Source organism: Alternaria viburni, assembly GCF_023758015.1.
Source record: "Alternaria viburni strain BMP 2772 chromosome Unknown scaffold_3, whole genome shotgun sequence".
NCBI lineage: Eukaryota > Fungi > Ascomycota > Dothideomycetes > Pleosporales > Pleosporaceae > Alternaria > Alternaria viburni.
The window spans coordinates 787639-810377 of NW_026055772.1; the positions used below are offsets into that span (position 1 = coordinate 787639).

Below are 22739 nucleotides of genomic sequence, written 5' to 3' on the forward strand. Positions count from 1 at the left end.
GACATTCCTGTTTCATTATTCTCCGATGTTTGAGGGACTCTCGTTGGTTGTGCAGCCGGAGCTTATTTGCCGTATATCCCGAGCAGGCAGACGTGCAGACCTCTTGTGCTACCACCGCGGATTTAACCATCGCGTTCATTCGTGTGTATGCGTGTATTTATACTTTTTTGCCTACTGCGCTTTGCTGCGCGAGATGCTGACGTGATGTGTATATCGCCGTGGAGGACGTCAATGAATGAATTGGCCCCAGTTCATATTAATCGCGCACTCTCTATTCCGTGAAGGAGTCAATAGCGCTTGCAGCACCAGACAACAGCATTTCTAAGTTACGAGCACATACGCCCCTGGGACATTGATGACTGATCATGAAGGTGTGCACTGTAGTCACATGCTACCACTCGCACATGCTTCTTCCGGCAGCCAGGCAATCGGGTCACTCCCTCACGAAACTGGGCATTCATATACGCCCCCAAGCATTGATGAGTGATTATGAAGGTGTCCACGGGTACAGTACACTATGTAATCACATGCTACCTTGCAGTACTTCTTTCGGCACCCGGCTCAGCGTATTCACAACAGACCACTCATAGCAACTTCATAGCATAAGAAGCAATCATTAACGCTCGTACGACGCCAAGTCTATCTCACATCCCTTTTTTGCGTGTATAGTGACGCAATCCTGTGACCTGTCTGCGTCCCGGGATTTGTTCCAGTACCAGAGTGCATGCTTCGTGGAGCTGCCTTCACGGATAGTACGTGATAACGGCTTCTACGTGCCATGCAACTCATACTGGAACAACATATATATAGTCTTACAAAACACCTAATCCGAATCGAACACACACTTGCTGATAATTAAATATCCGCGTTAAGATCAATGAGGAGCACCACCGCCCTGGAGCGCACGCAGAATATCCTGGAGAGACTGCTGCGCTCCAGCTTGAGCGTTGCCCTGTTGAGGCGGGTTCGCGGGAGCAGCCGGCTGCGCATATTGCTGGTAGGGGTAAGAGTACTGTGCTTGCGGCTGAGGCTGCGATGGTGGCGGTGCAGGTGCTTGCGCTGGCATCTGCGGTTGTTGTGGTTGCTGGCCGCTCATGGTTTGCATGACCTGGAACCACTGTGCCCATGCTGCTAGATTGGCCGCTTGGTTCTGCTGGGGTGGCTGGGCTGGAGCTGGCGCTGGCGCTTGAGGTTGGGGAGTGTACGATGGCTGGTAGTTGTAGGCCGCTGCTGCTGCTGGCGGTGGGGGCGGAGGTGCGGCAGCATAGGGGACTGCTGGCTGTGAGGGACCGGAGAAGGGCACTGGCCAACCTGCGCTGCTGTTGTTTGCATAGGCGTTAGCATTTGATGGTCCAGAAGGTGCCGGTGAAGCATGTTGCTGCTGCTGTTGCTGCTTTTGAGGTTGTTGAGACTGTTGTGACTGCTGCTGCTGCTGTTGTTGTTGCTGGCGTTCTCGTTCCCTCTTTTCGCGTTGCCGTTGTTTGCGGTTCTTGTTCTTCCCACCACCGCCGGCTGGCGATTGCTGTGATTGGGCTTGCTGAGACTGGCCACGATCCTGCTGGGTGTAAGACTGGCTGCGATCTTGCTGTTGGCGGGCTGGCGATGCCGAGGTTGCGGACCGTCCTTCTTGGTATTGATTCCTCTGGCTGTTCTGTTGGCGATCTTGGAACTGCTCTGGTTGCCTGCCACGGTCAGATTGATTCTTGCCGCCACGCCCACCCTTATCTCCGCCTCGGTTGTTCTGGTTGTTGTTGCCGCCTCCTCGATCGCCTCGCTGTCCTCCACCACCACGACCCCCGAAGTCGCCACGTCCGCCGCCAAAGCCTCCTCTGTCGCCGCGTCCACCACCAAAGTCACCGCGACCGCCACCACCTCCTCGGCCACGGAAGCCACGACCCCGATCGCCCCAGGGGCCTCTGCCGCGACCCATGCCCCTGCGAACATGGCTGCGATCTTCTAATGGTGCGCCTTGCCCAACAATCTGCTCGAAGTGATCTGGTCTGGCGAGCGGCTTGTACATGCCGAGATCTTCGTCTTCGTCATCGCTGTATTTCAAACCACCACCCTGGTATTCCATGGGACGGTAGATGGGCGGTGCGGGAGCGTCGACGTGTAGTCTGGGCCCGGTGGGGATGTTGACGGGCGCCACTGGCTCGTCGTTGCCTTCTTGCCTGGCTCGCTTCTTAGCCTTCTGTTCGCGCTTGTATTCGGCCTCCTTCTCGTCGTCTGAGAACTCGACATCGTTGGTCTCCTCGTCGTGGAGGTTCGATGCGTCGGTGTGCTTCTGTCGGCGAATGGGTTCTGTCTCGGTGAAGGTCGAGTGCTCGTCCACGTAGTAGATGGATGTGTCCTTCTTGATACCTAGAGTCTCGAGTTCAGCGGCATCGTTAAAGCCAAAGGAGTAGCGTGGCTCCTCCACGCGACCAATCTGCTCGGAGACTTTGCCGACAACAGTGCGGTTTTCGAGGCACAGCGCCGAGCCGGACTCCAGCACTTGCTCGTCGCCAGACATCTTGGCCTTTACAACAACGAGGTTCCCGACAATGGACTCCACCTTGCCCAGCTCTGTGATCTTGGTCTCTGGCGTGACTGTGATGTCGGGCATTTCGAACTTCTCGTCTTGTTCGTTGAGCGTCTTGACCTTGACTGGGCCGGACGCGCCTGGCTCGTCGGCGGCCTCTGCCATCAAGAGACGGACCTGCTCTTCGGGGTCGAGCAGCTCGCCCTCGTCTGAGCCCTCATCGGAGCTGTCGTCCGAGCTGGAGGAGTCGGACGATGAGTCTGAGTCGGATGCATCTGAGTCGAGCTGCCACTCGGCGCTCTGGTCATTTCTGTTGGCTTCGGCGGCGCGCAGGAACTCGGCCTTGCTATCGAACGCCGCGCCGTCGGGGGCAGGAGCATTGGTGGTGTCTTCAATCTCGTTCTGGAGGTCTATGGCGGCGGTCAGGGCCGCGTCGAGCTCGCCGTCTGTGTCGGCCGCTGGAGTATCGGCAGCAGCGACGGCCTGGAGCTGTGGAGCCTCATCCTGCGCCTGGCCGTGATTGGCTACGGGCGGCTCGACTGGGATGGCGGCCTGCGGGCTCGCATCATTGTAGAAGGCCTCGTCATCCGAGAGCTCGCCGTCTTCCGGGGCGTCGTCTGAGACGACTGCGCCGTTTTGTGGTTGCGGCTGCGACTGCGCGGCCGGGGTCTCGCTCACAGAGCCGAGTCCAGGAAGGTGAAAGGCCGGCGCGGGTGCCGCCGTCGCCAACAACGACGTCGCTCCGTCCGCCTGTGAGGGCAGCGCAGAGGGCTTGACGGGCGTAGTGTCGTAGAAGTCGTCGTCCATGTCATCGACAGGCGAGCCCGGCGCGTCGAGCGCAGATGCAGATGTAGATGTGCCATAAAAGGGAGCGTCCGCCTCCAACCGCGCCCTTTTGGCCGGTGGTTCCAGAGAGTCGGACATTGCTCGTGTCTCTCTCTGCAGTCTTCTCTGAAGCACGCGTGATGGCTGAGTTATCCACTGCGTTGTCTGCACCAGTTTGCTTAAATGCGTGCGATGATAGTTCTGGTTGAAAGGAGCGCTTCAGGGAAGAACGTCGCCTTTTTGGATGCGCGCTAACAAGCTTGGCGGGCACGCGCAGCTCAGCCCTATGACCGCGAGACCCACCGCGTCATTCTGTGAAAGTGACGATACTCTGTGATGGAGGTTGCCGTCACGTTCTGGAATCATTGTCGCTGACATGTCTGCATCGCGCTCAAAGACGGCGCATTCGGCCCCTGAGTGAGTTCAATTGAGCCATGCCACAATCCCCTACCCTGCGATCACAGGCTAACGTATGCATCATGTGTCCAGTACACCACCCCATCTCTCCACGTTCGGCATCTTCTGCGTGTTCGCCCTAGCCAATCTCACCGCCGCCGCCCTCTCGCCGATCCAAGACTGCGACGAAGTCTTCAACTACTGGGAACCAAGCCACTACCTCAACCATGGCTACGGCCTCCAGACTTGGGAGTACTCTCCTGACTATGCCATCAGAAGCTGGGCCTACACTGCTATACACTCACTCGTAATAGGACTCGCGACGCTGCCTCTGCAGGCGCTAGGCTTGGAAAGATCCAAGGTGTTCGAGTTCTACTTGCTCCGAGCAGTCCTGGCCATAGCCTGCGCAGGATGCCAGGCTCGCATGTATACGGCTATCATGAAGATGTTTGAGGTGCGCGTTGCGTCCTTCTTCGCCATGATCATGGTCATAAGCCCCGGCATGTATCATGCTTCCCCTGCATATCTTCCGTCGAGTTTCGCCATGAATTGTGCAATGCTTGGATTTGCGTCTTTCATGGACTGGTCCGGACGTAAGATGAGGACTGCACAAGGTATTGCATGGTTCGCCGTCGGTAGTGCTTTGGGTTGGCCCTTTGCAGGCGCGCTCGCCCTTCCCTTTATTGCGGAAGATTTCATCGCGGGCGTGTTCACCGGTACCATCAAAGAGAGTCTGCGTCGCATACTACTTCAAGGCGCACCTAGAGCCCTTGCTATCGTAATCTTGCAGACAGCCATCGACTCGCTGTTTTACAGGAAGCTCGTGTGCGTGCCGCTCAACATCGTTTTATACAACGTTTTCAGTGGTGGTAGTAGAGGCCCTGATATCTACGGTGTAGAGCCATGGCATTTCTACGTTCGAAATCTAGCGCTCAACTTCAACATTTGGTTCTTCCTTGCGCTGGCTGCTCTCCCGCTGCTGCTGGTCCAGTACCTCGTATTTGACAGGGCTGTCTATCGGAACACGCTCACGAGGTCCATCACCTTCGTCAGCCCATTCTACTTGTGGTCGGCAATATTCACCGTCCAGCCTCATAAAGAGGAGCGTTTCATGTATCCAGCGTATCCTGCATTAGCATGGAACGCAGCCCTCTCTTTGCACATCTTGCTAGCCAACTTTGGTTCGATGGACCCACGACGCCTAGTCAGCAAAATACCTCCAATGGTGAAGCTCGTCATCGTCTGTGTTCCCATCGTCCTGTCCTTGAATCTGGGCATCCTTAGAATTCATGGTATGTATCACCTCTGATACTATTGATCAACAGGCACTAGCGCCTTTGGTGGACCTTGAATAGATCTTTAACACATTTCAGGTCACATGTCCGCATACTCGGCGCCACTCAACGTTTACAAGCCATTGTTCGATTCCACAGTCTCTCACCCAGGTGACACCGTATGTCTAGGCAAAGAGTGGTATCGCTTCCCGTCTTCCTTCAACCTCCCCCAAGGTGTCCGCGCCAAGTTCATCAAGAGCGAGTTCTCAGGCCTCCTACCCGGCGAGTTCAGCGAAGCCGACGCCAGTCTTGGACTATTCCCCGGCACCTGGCTTATACCGACTGGAATGAACGATGAGAACCTAGAAGATCCCAGCAAATATGTATGTGAACTAGGGAATGAGGACGTGGATCTCACTAACCTGACGAAACAGACCGATATCGAGCAGTGCGACTTCATCGTTGATTCTCGCTCTGCTGGCGCTCCATCAACAGCGCTTGAACCGGACTACATCTCTGATACAGAGCATTGGAAAGCGTTGAAGTGTGTTCCTTTCTTGGACGCAAGCAAGACCCATACCATCAGTCGCATGCTCTGGGTCCCAGACCTATCTATCATCCCCTCCAAGTTCCGTCGCCAATGGGGCGACTACTGCTTGCTACAACGTACAAATCGGAAAAGCGCATAGTACACACACATGAATACAAGTCGTCAGACACAAAGTGGGGGTAATCCGGACTCACCCCAGCTAGACAATATCAAGTTCAAAGCCAACTCCTGTTCCCCAACGGCGTCACGGCGCAACTCATCTAAACGCGTTGTGGAATTGTTGCGCCCCCAGACCACATTGCAGGCATGCTGTTCGGACGTCCATCCCTGTTATCAAGAGTCGCATCGATAGACACCAGGTCTAACCGAGTGGGGTATTCCTTTCCCCGCCCAGACAAGATAACCACTACTGACGACACATGCGCAACAACCCCACAATGTCCAGGGTCGTTATCGCGGAAGACGATTGGCTTGTACATATCCCAGATGAATTAATAGGAAGTCGACTTACATGTCGCGCATGATGTGTAAGGTCATTGGGTACTGTGCTGTTTTGTTTGTGACTACTTATACTATAGACGTAACGTCCTCTCTTTTTTGCACTTGGACTTTGTAGTAGTAGTCCTGTTACTTGGTGTTCATCATGGCTGCTCTTATCACCGACCTGGACGAGCATGCCAGACGTCTTGCACGTGACATACAACAGCACTGCACCAACGCTCAAACCCGCCTTAACAACGTCCTCAAACAGACTGATATCCAACCCAAAGCAGCGCTCTACTCCCTCCTCCTCTTCGCCGCATTCACATACTTCACCATCGCCGCCACCAACCTAATTCGCGCCCGCAGACAAAACAATCCACGACCCAGTACACCCAACCTCGAGAAACGATCTCCGTTTAAAACACCGGATCGCCCTCCAGGAGTATGGCCACCCTCAGACTTCATCCGACCTCCGGCGACTCCCTACCCATCCTTTTCTCTCACGACCACTAAGCCCCTACCTTACCGTCCCTTCCGCCACGGCCCCAAGTACAACATCACAATGGGTCTTCGCAACATGAACTGGGACGAATGGATCGAACTCGACAATCAGTACATGCAGTTCCACGACCTAAAAGCAAGAAGAATAGCAGACCGAGGTTCAAAATGCATCAAAACAGCCCCAGGAGCCGTCCCCGCCGCAGTGGAACTCCTCGAGGAATTGTCTTCCTACCTACCACAACGTTATCCCACCGTCTTCCAGACCATCCCCCCTTCCGAGGGTATGAAGAATGGATTTAGGAATTTGGCCACGGGCGAAATCTTCGATGTTGGAAGACTTGAGAGGAATGGTGGGAGGGAAGATGCGATGGAGATGTGTGCGAGGTTGGTTCAGGATGATCTTGCTATTATGGTGGAGAAGGAGGATGGACAGTATTATCTCCTCGCTGGTGCAATTCTATTAGCGGGGTTTTGGAGACTGGAGGATAAGTTTGGGATGCCATTGAGTGAGATCCATACTAGTGGTGACGTGCCCGGGTACGTCTCTTCCCTCCCCATCCACATGCATCCTCAAACCCTTCATCAACATATCGCCCGCTAACGCTCACCCACCAGTTTCAAAACCAAGCTCGAAAAACCAATGTCCAACTTCTTCCGGCGGATACAACCACAGTCCCCTGTTTTGCGAAACAACTACTTCATCCAAGTCGACGACAATCTCGCGTGGAGCTCTAGTATAGGGCCTGAAGATACAGAGGGAGAAGGCGGGATAGGCTGGTTTACAGCGGAGAAGAACAAGGCGGTTGAGCATCATTGGTTTAGGAGTGAGAGGCAGAGCTTGAGACGGTATGTTTTCGCATCTTCCCACATCACGAATTCCTGCGTTCCCTTCCCATCTCATCAATATATTGCCGTTTTGCAAGAAGATACAGGCTCTGACACTGACGGGTACGATCTAGGCTCCCCAAATCCGGCGGCGTAGTCTTCACAATCCGGACCTACTTCCACCCCATCACGGAAATCGCACAGGAGCCGTATGTACCGGGTAGACTAGCCAGTGCGGTTCGTTCTTGGGGGGACGATGTGAGTCGGTACAAGGGGAAGGAGATGTATGGGGATGTGCTGTTGGAGTATTTAGATGGGAAACATCAAGAGCAGGTGGAGGCGGGTTTAGATGTTGGTGCTGAAGATGGGGTGAGGGGGTATCCTTTTTGAGCGAACCATGAATCGTCTTTTTGGATAGGCGGTAGGCCGGGGGTATCCGATGCGTCTTGTATCGTCTCTTGACAATATAAGGCTTTCACGTGTTTCGAGGCTGCCGTATTTCTTATTTCTTATTTATTGGTTTTGGATAGGCAACACCTCGTATTGGATATCCAACATGTCGGTGTATTCGCACAGGCATTCTTATAAGTTTGCGGAAGGAGACGCGAAAATTGTCGGAGAACGATCTTGCCCTTCACGACACATCTCCACCGATCTCGGTACATGTGATATGCACCGCAGATCTACCATCCTGTCCATTCGCGCGTTCGTATCGAAAATCTCAGGGTGATTAGCTTAGGTTCGTCCCTTTTGCTCCGCCATTCGGCCCGGATAACAACGAGGCGAAGTCGGAGTCTGCAGGTCGTGCCGAATATAGAAAATTGTGCTGTGCATCAGGCAGTTCTTCGGTCTGCGAAAACACACTCCACTACTGTCGTATCTGCTGCATATGGCTTTCAAGTGCTTTGGGTGGTGTGCTCGGCTTAGGTCGGCACGAGCTAGATGTACCGGCGCAGGTTTTGCTGTAAGGTGGAATTAGTGTGTGGGCGTCTGTGTATTCTTACAGGTGTCAAGCGGTGGAGGCCAGATGCACGACTTGACAGGTGGTACCATGGTTGATGTCGTGCAGTAGCTCGCGGTTTGATGGGCATCCGGGGTGTTACTATAGTGCGCTTGTGGGATTGCAGCCTGACGCAACGGGCAGAGATGATGTACGTGATAATGCGCGTCGAGTCAGCTTGAACATTAGACGTTAAAATCCTGTGTAGTCAGTGTGGATGCGTAAAATTGCGGCAGCAACTGTTGAAGGGAGCCCTGTTTCATAAGAGGGATGTTGATGACGTTGCGCAGGGTCGGAGATGAGCCGCCTTGGTGTTTGCAGGATGCTAAGGGATTGCGATGGAGGGAAACACTTGTTTAGCGAGATGATGAGGGTGGCCAATGGCGGCGTTGGATCGCCAGGGAGGAGAAAGTACCGATGCAGTGGCAGATCGCGGCACTGGATGGATGCGTGGTCGCCTGGAAACGGCAGGACCCTGGTACAGGAGCGCAGGGCGAATGATGTGTTTATTGATTGTCCTATGCGTTGTTGTTTTGGCAATCTTGTGCGGCCACGGGGGAGTGGAGGCCGTTGCACAACGACTATCAAGGCGGGTAGAAACCTTGATCAACCTCGATCAACAACCCTCGGGGTCACGGGGATGGCAAGTGGGAGGAACCTTATATTCACGTGGCTGGATGCTTATCGGCCGGCAGCCGACGTAACATCGCAGTAGCATGGCAGTAGTGGCTTTGGGTGTCGAGGCAGAGGCGCGTGGCGGCCGTTCGCAGGACGGGGACCGAGGGGCAGCGAAAAAGCAGTTCGCAGCTGCATTGGAGCGGGTTCGAGTGCGTGCGCGGCGATGCAAGCAGACGGGCAAACCTGTAATCACTTGGCCTTCCCTGTTCACCAGGCGGAGCAACGGAGTGAAGCGAGGTCAGATTAGCCCGGCCAGGCCTGGGTCAATGCAGGCGGCGTTCAGCCCAAGCGACACGGGCGCTGACTGGTGAATGGCTTGCTATGGCGCGCGCTGGGCGATGTGACAGGGCTGCACATGAATCAACTCTAGTCGATTCCCTCTTGCTACTTGTAATTAAGACGTCTGCACAGTTCGAGTCGTCGATGACAACCACGCACATGTACCCGCTGAGCTGAAGTGCTATGGGGGAGGATGGCCCTACCGGCAATGCAACACAATGTCTTCCCTGCGCCGGGCTCCCCTGCTGAAGGGAAACGCGACATCTGGCCCGGTGCGGGTGCAGGTGCAGGCTCAGACACGGCAAAAAGGCGCGCTGATGATTCGCGCCGCCTGCGGAGGGTGAAGGACTCGAGGGAGCAGCTCAAGAGGAGGACGAGAGCACGCGGCACCAGCAACGCCACCATCGACACGACGACGAGCAACTCGACCTCGGCCGGCCGCAGCTACACGGTTGCGAACGTCCACAACGGCGTCATATACCTGAGGTACGTCGAGATTGGTGTTGATGTTACGGCCGATGTTCTACGGCCAGTAAACATCATGAACATGAGGAAAGAGCGACCAGTGGACGCAGCCCGCGAGGAAGGCGCACGTCATGCCTCACATGATCCCATGCCTCACCAACCTCAACACCAACCATTCGTAGATTCGTAGACTGACACCCCCAGACCTGTAGCCCGTCCTGGAAACCAGCGAGGCCGTCAGCCGGATCCCTTCGTCTTCCCGCCCCAGACGCCGCCCGATAGCGCAACACTCGACAAACTCCGGCCGCTGAGCAATGAGTGGGAGCAGAGTCTGTACGGCTCGCGAACACCCCATTCGGAACCTACACCGCCGCTACCGGACCTGAGCGAGGGCAATGCCTTCCAGCAGCACTCCCAAGCCGATTCCGCTGGACGCCCACTCGCACACGCGCGCTCGCACTCGTTCTCCACCGTCGACGACCACACGGCCACGACGCTCAGCCACGAGCCGGGCACCTTCAAGGTGGTGATTGAGCGCCCGTCGCACATGCGCCCGAGGACGGCAGACACGTCGTCGTTCCCGCTGCTGCAGGTCCCCATACCGCATTACCGCTTGGGCACTCCGCGTTTCAGCACACGGGGGACCGCCGACCTGCGCTCCTCGGTCTACACCCGAACCTCAGGCGCCGACGACTTTGCGAACTCGCTCCTGACCCCACATCGAGGGGTGCGGCAGTCGTTCCTGTCGTCGCGCCCTCGATCAGACGCCTACTCGCCCGTCCCCCACCGCTTCCGCGCCACTATGGACCGCCCGCCAATGCCCCCCTCTGGTCCCTCTTCAGCGCGCGTCTCCCACATGCCTATTAGCCCCCGACTCTACGATGCCCTCACCACCAACCCCGACGACCGCGCCGTTGTGCGCTTCAACGCCGACGGCGACATCCTCGCAGCCACCCCTTCCCGACTCGTTGCGCACATCACCTCGCCCAGCTTCCTGGATTACGAACTCCTCTCCGACTTCTTCCTTACTTTCCGCGCCTTCCTCTGCACCCGAGATCTCGTCGCATACCTCATCTCCCGCCTACGATGGGCCGTCGACCGCCAAGACGACTTTGGGCGCATTGTCCGTGTACGCACCTTCGTAGCCCTCCGCCATTGGATCCTGAACTACTTCGTTGACGACTTCATGCCCTTTTACTCCCTACGGACCAATTTCTGCGACCTTGTCAACAGCCTGTACAACGATCTCCGGAACCGAGAAGATGGAGGTGGGGGTGACATAAAGATTGTAGGGGAACTGAAGAAGTGCTGGAGGCGGACGTGCGCATTATACTGGGAGATGGAAGACCACATTGGCCAGAACTTTGCGGATGATGAATTACTCCCGGGCGGACACGATGGATCACAAGCGGCATACGAAGAGCCTCCTCCACCAATCCCGTTGCCCTCAACCCCCCCACGAGCCAACATCCGGGATACTAAGGAGACCATCGGCTCAAACCCAAGCGACCACTTTGCTAGCCGGCATATGGACTGGGCGCAGAGAGCACGGCATACGCCTCAGAACTCCATGAGCTCGCCTTACATTTCGCAAGAATACGAGAACCACCAGATACCCCTATCGCCCGCCAGTGAGCAGAGTATGCACGTACTATCATGTTCAATACCCATGCGGCACAAACACGATCAGGCTGTCGAGCTTCCCCTATATCCCCACCCAGTACCAGTCAGCAACCCAGCTCCCACCGGCACCGCTCGCCTGACAGCTAGTCCACAACAACCAGCCTCCATCAAGAACGCTCACCGCCCATCGCATGGCCACAAGCGCAGCGGCAGCTTTACCGATGCTCTTCGCGACAGCAGAGCGCCACTATCCATTCCCAAAAACGCACCCGCAGATTTTGCCATGTCTGCTGTTACAAACATGCCCGGCACACTAGTACGTGGTGGACTCTTCCAGCCCAGCTCCCCATACTTCGAGGTCAGAGCTCTGCGCCCTTCACGATCTCAGTATTTGCATGACATCGAAGATGCGGAAGCGAACGAATTCCAGAGGCCCGGGCATGCGACTTCCCCAGGCATGAAGAAGATTTTCGGCAGTGTACGCCGCGCGTTAAGCACCCGGCAGAATATGAGTCCAAGCCCTCAATTAGGTAGCGTTGGGCAACAACGGCAGCCGCCATACGTGCGATCCTCCAATCCAGGCGCCATGTCTTCAGTCTCTATCTCAGGAGGCGTACATAAGCGACGTCCCACTCGACCAAAGCCCCAGGTGCGCATTGACGTCCTGGCCGCCGCAGTTGCAGAGAGTTTTAGAGCGGCTGTCCAAGAGCAACTTGAAAGTGAAAGTCAGGAACACGGTCTTGAGCCCCCCGATCTCGGTGGATTCGAGTTTGAGTTCGACAGGCGTGGTACCCCAACTCAGCAGGAGCGCCAGAAAGCACAAGACCCTCGCGTACACAGCGCCATCACCAGTGGCAGCAAGTCGATAGTGATCATTGACGACACCGGGCCACCGCCAGTGCCCGTCATATCGGACACCCTGGTACCCGATCTCGACAAGGTAGCAACAAAGCTGGACAGTCATCAGCAAGAAGAGGCAAATAATGAACAATCGGCTAGTGAGCCTGTTGCCCCAGTAAGGCATTCCGAGCTCTACGACGATCCAGAGCCTCGCCCAGCAACAGCAACAGAAGAGCAGCGCTATTCGCGAATGTCGACGAGACGACCCACCACCAGACAAACAAGGAGGTCCATCTCTGCGGGCCCAGAAAGGATGCACTCCTTCCGACGCCGGGGGTCGGCCAAGAACTCCCTGGCGCGGGCAGGCTCTCTCCGCCGACATGCGTCCTACAACAGCGTGCTTAGCAGACGTCAAGGACCCGCGAGTATTGCTACATTCCAAACCATGTCATCAGATAACGATCCCTTCTTCCTCGACCGCCAGCCAGCGCCTGATGCTAGCGGGCCCGGACGCCAGCTGCGTAGGCGTCCGGGTGGTGACCTTCGCGCTGCAGGAAACATCCATGATCTCGAATTATCGCAACGCCCACACTCTACCGGCTCTGTCTCTAACCACACGCATTCGGTCACAAACTCGGTCATTCTACGATCCGATCGTTTCAACGACCCAGAAGCAGAAGCCCAGCCCGTCACAGAAGGGCCAGCCGAAGCTGAGGTCCCAAAGAAGCCCATCTCACTAGTAGATACACACTCTTCGCAGCCCAATTTAAGACCGTCTTTCGAAGCCGAAGTCGCAAAGCTTGCTGCTCTTCCTGACGATACGGACGACGAAGGTGGTGTCGAGTCGGCTCTGATGAAACTAGAGGGCCGTTACGAGAAGAAGTCGCCCAGCATTCCCTCCCAACGGACTACTGTTGAGCTAGACTACTACCGCCCCACAGGCGCTGATCAACAACGCGCACGAGCTGATACCTTCGACCAGGGAGGGCGTCCCGAAACCGACGACGTCTTCCACCGTCCATTGGCTCCTCCAGAAACAGACGGACAAGAAATGTACCGCCTCTCCGCTGAGAACTTCAACCGCCGTGTACCTGCTGTTCAGTCTGTTGGGGAGTCGACCGACTCTTATTCCTCAATACCTCTTCTGGACCGGGGCTTGAGTCAGATTGAAACCCCCCAGCGAGGACATACGCTTGATACCATGAGGTCTTCCGCCAAACCGTCTCCTCTGCATTTCGCTAGTGTCTCGCCACACTCTGAAGGTCCACCGGGAACATCTTCGTCGATGGAATCCTCTATCGACTACGTCGTCGAAACAGAGAGCATGAAGCAAATACCGCCGGGTGGCACTTTGCCAAGTACAGCCTACCCGCGCGAATCGTTCTTGCTTGACGAAGACGAGGATCTCAGTGACAGGAGTTCTGCTGGAGGAGCGAAGTCGGGTCGTGACAGTCACGGCGTGAGGAGTTTCTTCGACGACGAGCCGGCAACACCTGAGGACGACCCTGACAATCTCACGCATCCTATGCGCCACCCTCCAACACCGCCTCTAACGGGTAACCGATTGAACGACGAATTACCTAGCTCAACAGTGTTCGACCGAGGGCTGCCCACACCAGGGCTTACCCCGACCGTCTCTCGCGCGAACCAGCAGCCATCCACACAGCCTGTGCAACTTGCTGAATCTCCCGCTGATCTGGAAGGTCCTCAGCAGAGTGCAGCTCCGACTCGGACTGCACACTTGCCTTTCATCTTGGCCCATGACTCCGAAGTCCTCGCTCAGCAGTTTACCATTGTTGAAAAGGACGCATTGGACGAGATTGATTGGAAGGAACTTATCGAGTTGCGCTGGAAGCAGTCCTCCCCGCAGATCCGCGACTGGGTACAATATCTCCGAACGGAAGAGGCTAGAGGTGTGGATGTCGTCATCGCACGATTCAACCTTGTCGTCAAATGGGTCGTATCCGAGGTCCTGCTCACCGAGGATATCCATGAGCGTGCGCGATGCATCACCAAGTTTATTCACATCGCAACCCACGCGCGACGATACCGCAACTACGCTACCATGTACCAGATCGCGATCGCCCTGATATCGAACGATGTGTCAAGCCTCAAGAAGACATGGGCTTTGGTTCCCGCAGCCGAGATGCTGGTCATGACCGAGCTGGAAGCGCTTGTTCAACCGCTGAAGAACTTCCACAACCTGCGGCTCGAAATGGAGACAGCAACTGTAGACGACGGTTGCATTCCATTCATTGGTGAGTGATTGCCCAACAGTCGCCTTTTTCAAAGCTAACAACCACCAGGTGTTTACACCCGTGACCTCATCTACAACGCCCAAAAGCCCGCCTTCATCGACGCCCCACCCGCCGACGGCGAACGCCTCGTCAACTTTGACCGCCACCACACCGCCGCCACCATCGTCAAGAACCTCCTCCGCCTTCTCGAAGCCAGCTCTAAATACACCTTCAACGTCGAACCTCACGTCCTCAGCAAATGTCTCTGGCTCGCTGCCCTCAGTGACGAGGAAATCACGAGACGCAGCCGCCAGTGTGAATGATTAGATACCCCCCTTCTTGCTTTTCTCTCCACCATCGTTCTTGACGGCGTTTGAGCGAGCGAGCGAGCGAGCGAAGTGGAACTTCTCATGCCGAGGGTTTTCCTTGTATTGTCTTTCTCTCTCCATTTCCCTTTGCTAATACCCCATCCACATCTCGGCGCAATTGGTTCTGGCGCAGCTGCATCAACCCGACACGATATTACGACATTATTACCATACCACCTCGCTGTTGTTTCGCATATAACCGAGTCTTCCATATGGAACTCGTAGTCTACTGTCTAGTTACTTAGAATTAATTCAAGATGTGTGCCGAAATGAGGTACACGATGTCTGTCTGAATAATAGCGTAATTCATCGAAATCTGCCGTGTATGTGCTCTTGTCGTGCTCTTGTCATCCCGTATCCGTAAGGCTGACTCCCCCCTCTAGTGCGGGCACTAGGTGTTCACGCGACGCGAACCCCAGACGATCGCATCAGCCACAACATATCCCCATACGCAGTACATGTTATTTTTCTTTCAACGCAGCGCACATCGATCAGGCATTCTAATGGCATTGTAATATCATTCCGATAAACAGACAAGGGAACACGGAAGACTGGAAGGAACTGCAAATCTCCCCCACTCCCGTGACGCTTCATCGCGTCCGTTGGTGGGCTTCATTTCAGCCTCATGATCGCATCAGCCACAGCATACCCACACACGGCAGCACGGCATGACCTTCCTCTGAGCGCAGCACCACACACGGGATTAGGCCACCATCATGGCACTCCACTACCACCCACCGTGACATACCTCTCCGCGATCGCACATCACCTATGTGCGCCTTGTTTTCACCAACCGCCCTGTTTGTTCGTCGTACGCGGTTGTCGTACTCGCGCAATCCCGATTTCGTTGGCGGCTGATCATCCTTGAATGCGCAGGCTCCAAGTTCACAACATAGCGAAGGCACGATTTAGCTACGAAGGAGGATATTCGGTATAGCATGGCTAGTATGAGGATGGGAATGACGGATACTCCACCGCCGATTACGGTTGAGGATACGGCGACGGGGGTTGGGCCGCTGCCGAGTCCTGAGATGGAGGGTGTTAATGGTGAGTACAACATTCCGAGCAAGAGAAGAGGAGTAAGTAAGGAGAGAGGCTGTGAGGTAGAGGTGTGATAGCGCGTATCTTGGATACGACTAGAAGTACCTATTGGTCCTGAAGTTACAAGGTTGGCGTTGCGCTGGCAGATCTCGCGACTAGCTGTCATGCTTGCTGGCTGTCAGGATCCCTAGCTGACATTCAGAACAGCCCCTCGAGCCTTTACCACGTCTACGCACTACTCCCACGAACACGAACAGTCACATTCACGGCACCGAGAACCCCCGAAAGGCACGTTTGGCCACCGTCGCAAGCACAGTCCGAATCTCGAATGGCGGCAACCATGGACAAAGGAGAGCTGGTCACAGGGCCGAGTGCTTCTCATCGACTACGTCGCAAAGGAACACTCAGCGGAGGGCAGGCGGAAGATTGTGGCTCAGGAGTTCTCCGACATCGACAGTCTGCGCCGGTTCTATCGCAAAGAAGATCTCTCAGCGCAAGCAGCATTGCGCGTGATTCATGTCCAAAACGCGAGCTGGGCAACACGCTACCTCCTTCGCAAGTTCAACATCGATGCCACGGACGATCTAGTAGGCACAAACTTCGGGCGCTGGGCCAGCTACGAGAAGCCTCAACAACGCGGCGGCAAACCTGTGCTCAATGGCCGTACATTCCGCGCTCAACGCGATCCCTGGCGCGGCATCTCGCGCGCTGCCTTTGGAGCCGATTACCTCAAATCCTACGATAGGAATACGCACATTCCCCGGCCGAATAACACCAAGTCCATCATGGAGCTTAATCACTACGACGAGACGGATCAGCCACGATATGGACACGACGTATATGTGCAGCGCTTGAGCTGTTACGTTCAACTCAGCGACGGAACCCCAGGGCAAGCCGTCGATCCCGATATACCGAACCCATACGACGAGGAAGCGTGGGAGGAGTACATGCGGTTGAAGAAGAGTTACGGCAACGTAGATGCGAATGAGCACCAGGAACGTTATATCCCCAAACTCCGCTCCCTCGACAATGGAAACACCATCATTCTGTTTGAGAACTCGGTCACAGGCTCCGTCAAAGATACCCTTATCGGCGCGCGACAAGAACTCGAGTCTCGTTGGAGACGACTATCCTTCTACCTACCCATGGAGGAGAACGATGAGACTCTGACGGCGGAGTGCATGGATTTTATCTTGCAGGACGTGTTCAAAGCGTTGAGCTATAATTGGCAGAAGTTTCTCGCTGTTTGTGAGACTCACGTTGGGATTCTGGAGGATAAGAGTGAGTAATACCATCCTCACCTCATATAGAGAACCCCGACTAACCACCATCCCGCCCACAGTCTACGAGAACCCCGCCGACGAATCCCGCGCTCCCGAACTTTGGAAGAACAGCGCACAATGGCTCAAGGTCGAACGCCTCATATACATCCACGTCGACGTAATCAAGGAAATGGTCACGCATCTCCATGACCTAGCAGGCGCCGACCCAAAAGAATCTTCAGACCAGCCCTGGCTAGGGTCCGTACCAGACGAACTCGACAAGTTGACCGGGCAGTGGGAAAGAGATGTCATCCTCCCCACAACCGCTCTATCAGACCTCATGTACAAAAGTGTAGGTATTAGGGATGCAAGACACTCTTTACAATTAGGCCTGAGTATGTGGCGTCTGAGTTGGATCACATTCATGTACGCCCTCCCCTCCCTCACTCATCCCTCACCAGAAACTAACATTGTGTTCCCCCAGTTTCCTCCCCCTAACCTTCACCGTCGGTTTCTTCGGCATGAACGTCTCCACCTTCTCCGAAAACCCACCTCTAAAATGGTGGTTCATAGTCTCCATCCCCGTCCTCGTCATCGTCCTCATCCTCTGGTACGGCGTAAAACACAATCTCGCGACGCAACGCCAGAACCCCATGCGGCGGGGTGTCTACGAGGCGCTGTACCATGAACTTGCTACTGCGCAGCCCAGCCTGTGGAGTCGCAGTGGGCCGCGCGATGATGTTGTGCCTGTGGGGTGGTGGGCAGGCTTCAAATGGCGGCTCATCACGCGCTGGTTTGGCGAGGAGAAAGTTAGGCCAGGGAGGAATGTTGATGGTAGTGGGAACGCGACGGGGACTGGTGGAGAGGACTTTGGCGTTGTGGGGAGGTGTAGAAGGGCGTTGGCGAGACGTTGGTTGGGTGAATTGGCTGTCATGCCTATCCCGCACCATCCATCTCCCGGCTCCCACAACCACGACAATAAACCAATCCCCTCATCTTCCTCCCAGCGCTCCAGCAGCAGGAGCTCTGTAAGGAGCGAAGTGGCGTCGTGTATGCTTACCACCACCGCCAACACTGCTACTACGACGCAAGAGATCTCGGATAAGAAAATGGGTGCTGTGGCGCAGTTGGCGAGGGTCGCTACGCCGGTTGCGCTTGCGGATGCGGATCCGACGGCTGCGTCTAGGATGCAGAGGCAGTCGAGGAGGGAAGGCGGTAGTTTGAGTCCGGATGGGAGGAGGAGAGGGAGTGTGACGAGTAGTGATGGGGGGGTTATGGTTGAGGAGAAGGGGGGGAGTGGGGATGAGCGGGAGGGGAGGGGGAGTGAGGGGAGGGATGGGGATGGAAGGAGGGTGAGGGGGTTGGATGTGCCGAGTAGGAATTAGGTTGGGGGTGGGTAGAGGGGGCTGTGAAAATGGGCTGTGGGCTTGATTGAATGGCGGGTGCGAAGACGTGGATGAGATGGTGGATTTGCCGTCGATCTGCCGAATACATGCTCTTGCGCCTCGAGTTTTGGTCATCCCATGGACATCGATGCCAGATACCATGCCTTTTGATCCTAGCCCCAGCGCGTGTCCGGCATATAAATACCCTCTTCGCGTCCCTCTCTTTCTTCCATCACTCACTTCCTTCTTTATAGGACCAAAACACGTCGAGGAGAGGTCTATGGGTGCGCTGCCTCCTCTTTCTCCAAAACCAAATCTTGAACACAGCCATGTCCTGCTTCCTCCTTCTTTCTTCCAATATCACGACCACAGAATTCATGACTGTTCCTCCTCGCCCTCTTTGGATCGGTCTCAAAACCCATCTTCAAAGCCTATACGCCTCGCTTCTTCCTTCAAAACTTCACAAGGTCCCTCGGATGGCTGTTCTTTCCGCCTTCTTTGGACCGTATCTAAAAGCACAGTGGTGCGTGCCATGTGCTGCTTCTTCCTCCAAAAACCGTGGAGTGCACTGTAGAATGACTGTTCCTTCCGCCTTCTCTGGATCGATCTAAATGGCTGGAAGTCAAGCTTATGTGTTGCGTCTTTCTCCAAAACCCACGAGGGAAATACATATGGCTGTCTCTTCCTCCGCCTCTCCTGGACTGATTCAAAGCTCCATTCCCGCACGACATGTGCCGCCTCTTCTTCCAAAAAGCCTCAAAATACGGATCATGGTTGTCTCCTCCGCCTTCTCCGAGCAAATCCAAAAACACAAGCAGACAGATGACATGACTGCCTCCTCCGCGTTCCTGGGCTTATCCAAAATCAAAATTCGCAAGACTACATGTCGCTTTTTCCTTCAGAAATGAGTTCTGTACAGTCCTATGGCTGTTCCTTCCGCCTTCAGGATCCAAATCTACGAGTATATAAGCTACAAGCGAGCTTTGAGTTCCTACTTCCTTCCTCAAAAGCTACCTTGTACTGCCTCCTACCAAAAAACAAGGCGTGACTACGAAATGTTCTGCGTCCTCCTTTCTTCCTCCGAAAGCATTCTGCATTACCCCCCATTGCTGTGTCTTCGGCTTTCCTGATTCTAAATAACTGGATCTACACCCGATGAGCCAACTGGAACAGGACTTTCGATTCCAAAATAACAGGGAGAGTTCGGTCATGGGTGTTTCTGGTCTCCAAAAGCTACTTCTATTTTCATCATGGAAAGATTGAAGGATGCTGCGTCCTCGCTCATGTCGGCGTCCTCCTCACACCCGCTGTATTCGACCTAGCGCAATCACTCGTTGCGCATATATAAACCTCCGTTCCTGCGCTCTTCTTCCTGTCATAAACTCACATTCCTCGGAGTGGGAACAAATACCTGCTGGGCGTGGCCCATGGGTCGCTTTCTCCTTCTTTTCTCCAAAAGACCAATAACTTCTCGCACATGTGCCGTCGGCTTTTTTCTCCAAAACTTCGCAGGCTGTGGTTCTATGTGGCTTGCTCGTCTCTTCCTCCAAACAGTATACACCATCATACGATGGCTGTTTTCTCCGTCGTCGTTCTGGATCTAAAACATAACATACAACTGTGGCATGAGCCAGATGCAGTGGAAGTTGCTCTTTCAAAAACAAAATTGACGAAATTATGTGCCTTTCTGGTTCCCTTGCCGCAATCACGTCGGTGGAGAGATGTGCTGTATCAAAGACTTCGCCACCTACATTCATGAGTGTGGCTGCCTGTGTCCTTTCTTCCACTTGCGAAAATGCGGCCGTTTCTTTTCATGGTTCTGTTGGTCTCCTCTGTTGTAGGGAAGAGGTATAAAAATCTATCCCGGGTGGTGGACTCTTTCCTTCTTCCAACACACTTCTACTCCTCTTTGTGGAACTAAAACTGAAGGTTAAGTCATGATGGGTCTGTCGCTTCCTCGTTTTCTCTAAATAAACACCCGGACGCTTACATGTGTTTGTCGCTTCCTCCTCTTCTCGAAAACTGCGGTGGACTTTGACATGCGCGTGTCGCTTTTTCGTTCTCCAAATGAATCTACGACTATGCTATGCGTGGGTCGCTTCGTCTTTGTCTCCAAAACTCAAATGGAGCGCGAAAAAGGTACATGCGCCGCGTTCTCGAATTTTCTTCTAGAAATGGAGCAATGGCGAGTATATGAACTGGCGTTTTCTGGAAAGTCCAAGAACTCAGCCATGATAAAAGCCGTCGTGAACACCGTCCTCGCAATAAAACACCGCGGTGTTCGACCAGCCTTAGCCGCAGAAGCAATACGATCAGGTGAGGTCTGCCCAGAAATGATGTTACCTCAGCCCCGTGGCGACTGTAACAACGAACAGCAACTAAACAGACTTTTGGTCGAGAAATGACGTTCCTCGCACCACCATCATGGGGAAATACGAGAGCGCACCTAGCGTCTCCACTGTGGCCATGCTGGCAAAACTGGTAGACTAACTACATAGCGGTGGTGGCACTCACCTAATCAGCTCACAATCCGAGGGCATGGCCTGCACCCAATATTTTATCGTCCGTCCATCTCACCCTAGAAGACGGTGAAGGAGCACACTGTTCGCATCGTGGGAGAAGGGCATAAGACGTTGACGCCAAATATAGGCCACAGGTGGACCGTGATGCGCGCGTTGTGGTTAGTGGACGGGGACAGCCTTGTCTTCGCGTTAGTGCGTCATGCTGTAACGGGCATCCTCGGCTGGCGATCTCGGCGCAAAGTGACGTCTAAATGCCCGAACGAGTAAACTTTGTCCGTCCGTACGGCTAATAGCCGTATTGGCGATTGATTAATCGGCACGACTGTGCCTTTGGCTGTGGATTGGGGGCTCGTGTTCGGAGGATGCATGATTGTATATTAGGTCTTCGTCGCGTCGTTCGTTTTGCTGTACTCACAACCTCACACACACTCACGCCTCACACTTCTACATCTAATACCAACCCACCAACCCACACACACACACAAACCGCAAACATGGTCTCCTTCACCGCCCTCGCCCTCCTCGCCACAACCGCCATGGCCGGCCCCGTCGCCCGCCAAATCGCCATCCCAGAAGGCTGGACCTGGCAAGTCGAGAACTGGGAGGCCGGCTGCTCCCGCCAGGGCTGCTACTACAACTTCAACATCACCGTACCGAGCGTACCCGAAGGTCCCGCTGGCGTCAAGGCGTACTGCCATGGCTACGAGCAGGGCTACGACCAGAGCTTCATGATTCCTTCTGCGTACGAGAACTGCCAGCTGCTTGAGGGTGTCAACAACGGTGTTGCGGCTAGGCTGTCTGAGAGGGTGCACGATGGTCAGGGTCTTGGACCTAAGGAGATTGAGGTTAGCTTTGAGTATGCCGCGTATGGTGACCGGTAAGTTTTGTTCACTGTCTTGAGGTTGTGAAAGCATGTAGACTGACGATGTTATAGCCCTGCGTACAACTTCTCTGGCACCCACGAGGCTAGGTACAACCAATTTGTCACTTACCCTCTCAACTTCACCATTACTCCTACCAAGGTCTTCGGTATCGCATAGATGGGAATGAGGTGGAGACAATGAAGATGATATCCTCCTGGAGTTCTGTCAACACGAATAGAAACAACATAGAATAATGTTAATGACTGCAAGATGCAACAACTTGGAATACTTCGTTCTTCACCCTGCATGCCTTGTGATGGTCGCGATTGATCATTCTCTTTAGTTTGAACATGGCATGAACTGATGGCAAGACACGTGCTCTCTTTGGTCTCTTGGCGGAGAGAGGTATAGAAGCAACGCGAGCGCCGGCCTCTTGACTTCTGCATCAACTTTCTACACGGTTTTCTCCAAAATGGCATATATTACAACGTGATGGCTTTTTCGCCTGCACCCAAAAACACCGACGATAAGGATATGTGTTTTCTCCCCAAAACATACCACGGCACGGTTATGTTCCACTGTCTGCGCGAATCTAAGATACCCAACTACCTATCAATGGCCGCCTGTCCAAAACCACTCTATATTTCATGATGTTGTGAGAGTCGACTGAAGCACGGGATATACTTCCTGGGAATGTACCCAAACAACGCCCATGGCTTCCGCGAGTGGAGAGAGCGCCGCTAGGCAAAGACGTATAAAAGCTTCTCATAGGAATGCTTCTCTCTCCTTCCTCATCACTAA

General features: G+C 54.6%; 5 protein-coding genes across 5 annotated transcripts; 4 read left to right on the top strand and 1 right to left on the bottom strand.

Moving 5' to 3' along the window:
- Positions 1-874: 874 nt before the first annotated feature.
- J4E79_001888 (uncharacterized protein) lies at positions 875-3445 on the bottom strand (the record flags this gene model as incomplete). Its single annotated transcript, XM_049350792.1, has 1 exon — positions 875-3445. The coding sequence occupies one exon, from the start codon at positions 3443-3445 to the stop codon at positions 875-877; it is 2571 nt and encodes an 856-aa protein (XP_049214631.1).
- Positions 3446-6209: 2764 nt separating this feature from the next.
- J4E79_001889 (uncharacterized protein) lies at positions 6210-7604 on the top strand (the record flags this gene model as incomplete). The annotated part of the gene is made up of 3 exons (XM_049350793.1): positions 6210-7087; positions 7166-7396; positions 7580-7604. The coding sequence occupies 3 exons, from the start codon at positions 6210-6212 to the stop codon at positions 7602-7604; spliced, it is 1134 nt and encodes a 377-aa protein (XP_049214632.1).
- Positions 7605-9540: 1936 nt separating this feature from the next.
- J4E79_001890 (uncharacterized protein) lies at positions 9541-14820 on the top strand (the record flags this gene model as incomplete). Its single annotated transcript, XM_049350794.1, has 3 exons — positions 9541-9818; positions 10002-14518; positions 14567-14820. The coding sequence occupies 3 exons, from the start codon at positions 9541-9543 to the stop codon at positions 14818-14820; spliced, it is 5049 nt and encodes a 1682-aa protein (XP_049214633.1).
- Positions 14821-15896: 1076 nt separating this feature from the next.
- Positions 15897-18200, top strand: J4E79_001891 (uncharacterized protein; the record flags this gene model as incomplete). Its single annotated transcript, XM_049350795.1, has 5 exons — positions 15897-15912; positions 16114-17187; positions 17249-17594; positions 17653-17922; positions 18176-18200. 5 exons carry the CDS (start codon positions 15897-15899, stop codon positions 18198-18200), a joined length of 1731 nt encoding a protein of 576 aa, XP_049214634.1.
- Positions 18201-21569: 3369 nt separating this feature from the next.
- Positions 21570-22115, top strand: J4E79_001892 (uncharacterized protein; the record flags this gene model as incomplete). Its single annotated transcript, XM_049350796.1, has 2 exons — positions 21570-21952; positions 22010-22115. The coding sequence occupies 2 exons, from the start codon at positions 21570-21572 to the stop codon at positions 22113-22115; spliced, it is 489 nt and encodes a 162-aa protein (XP_049214635.1).
- Between the last annotated feature and the right edge of the window lie 624 nt (positions 22116-22739).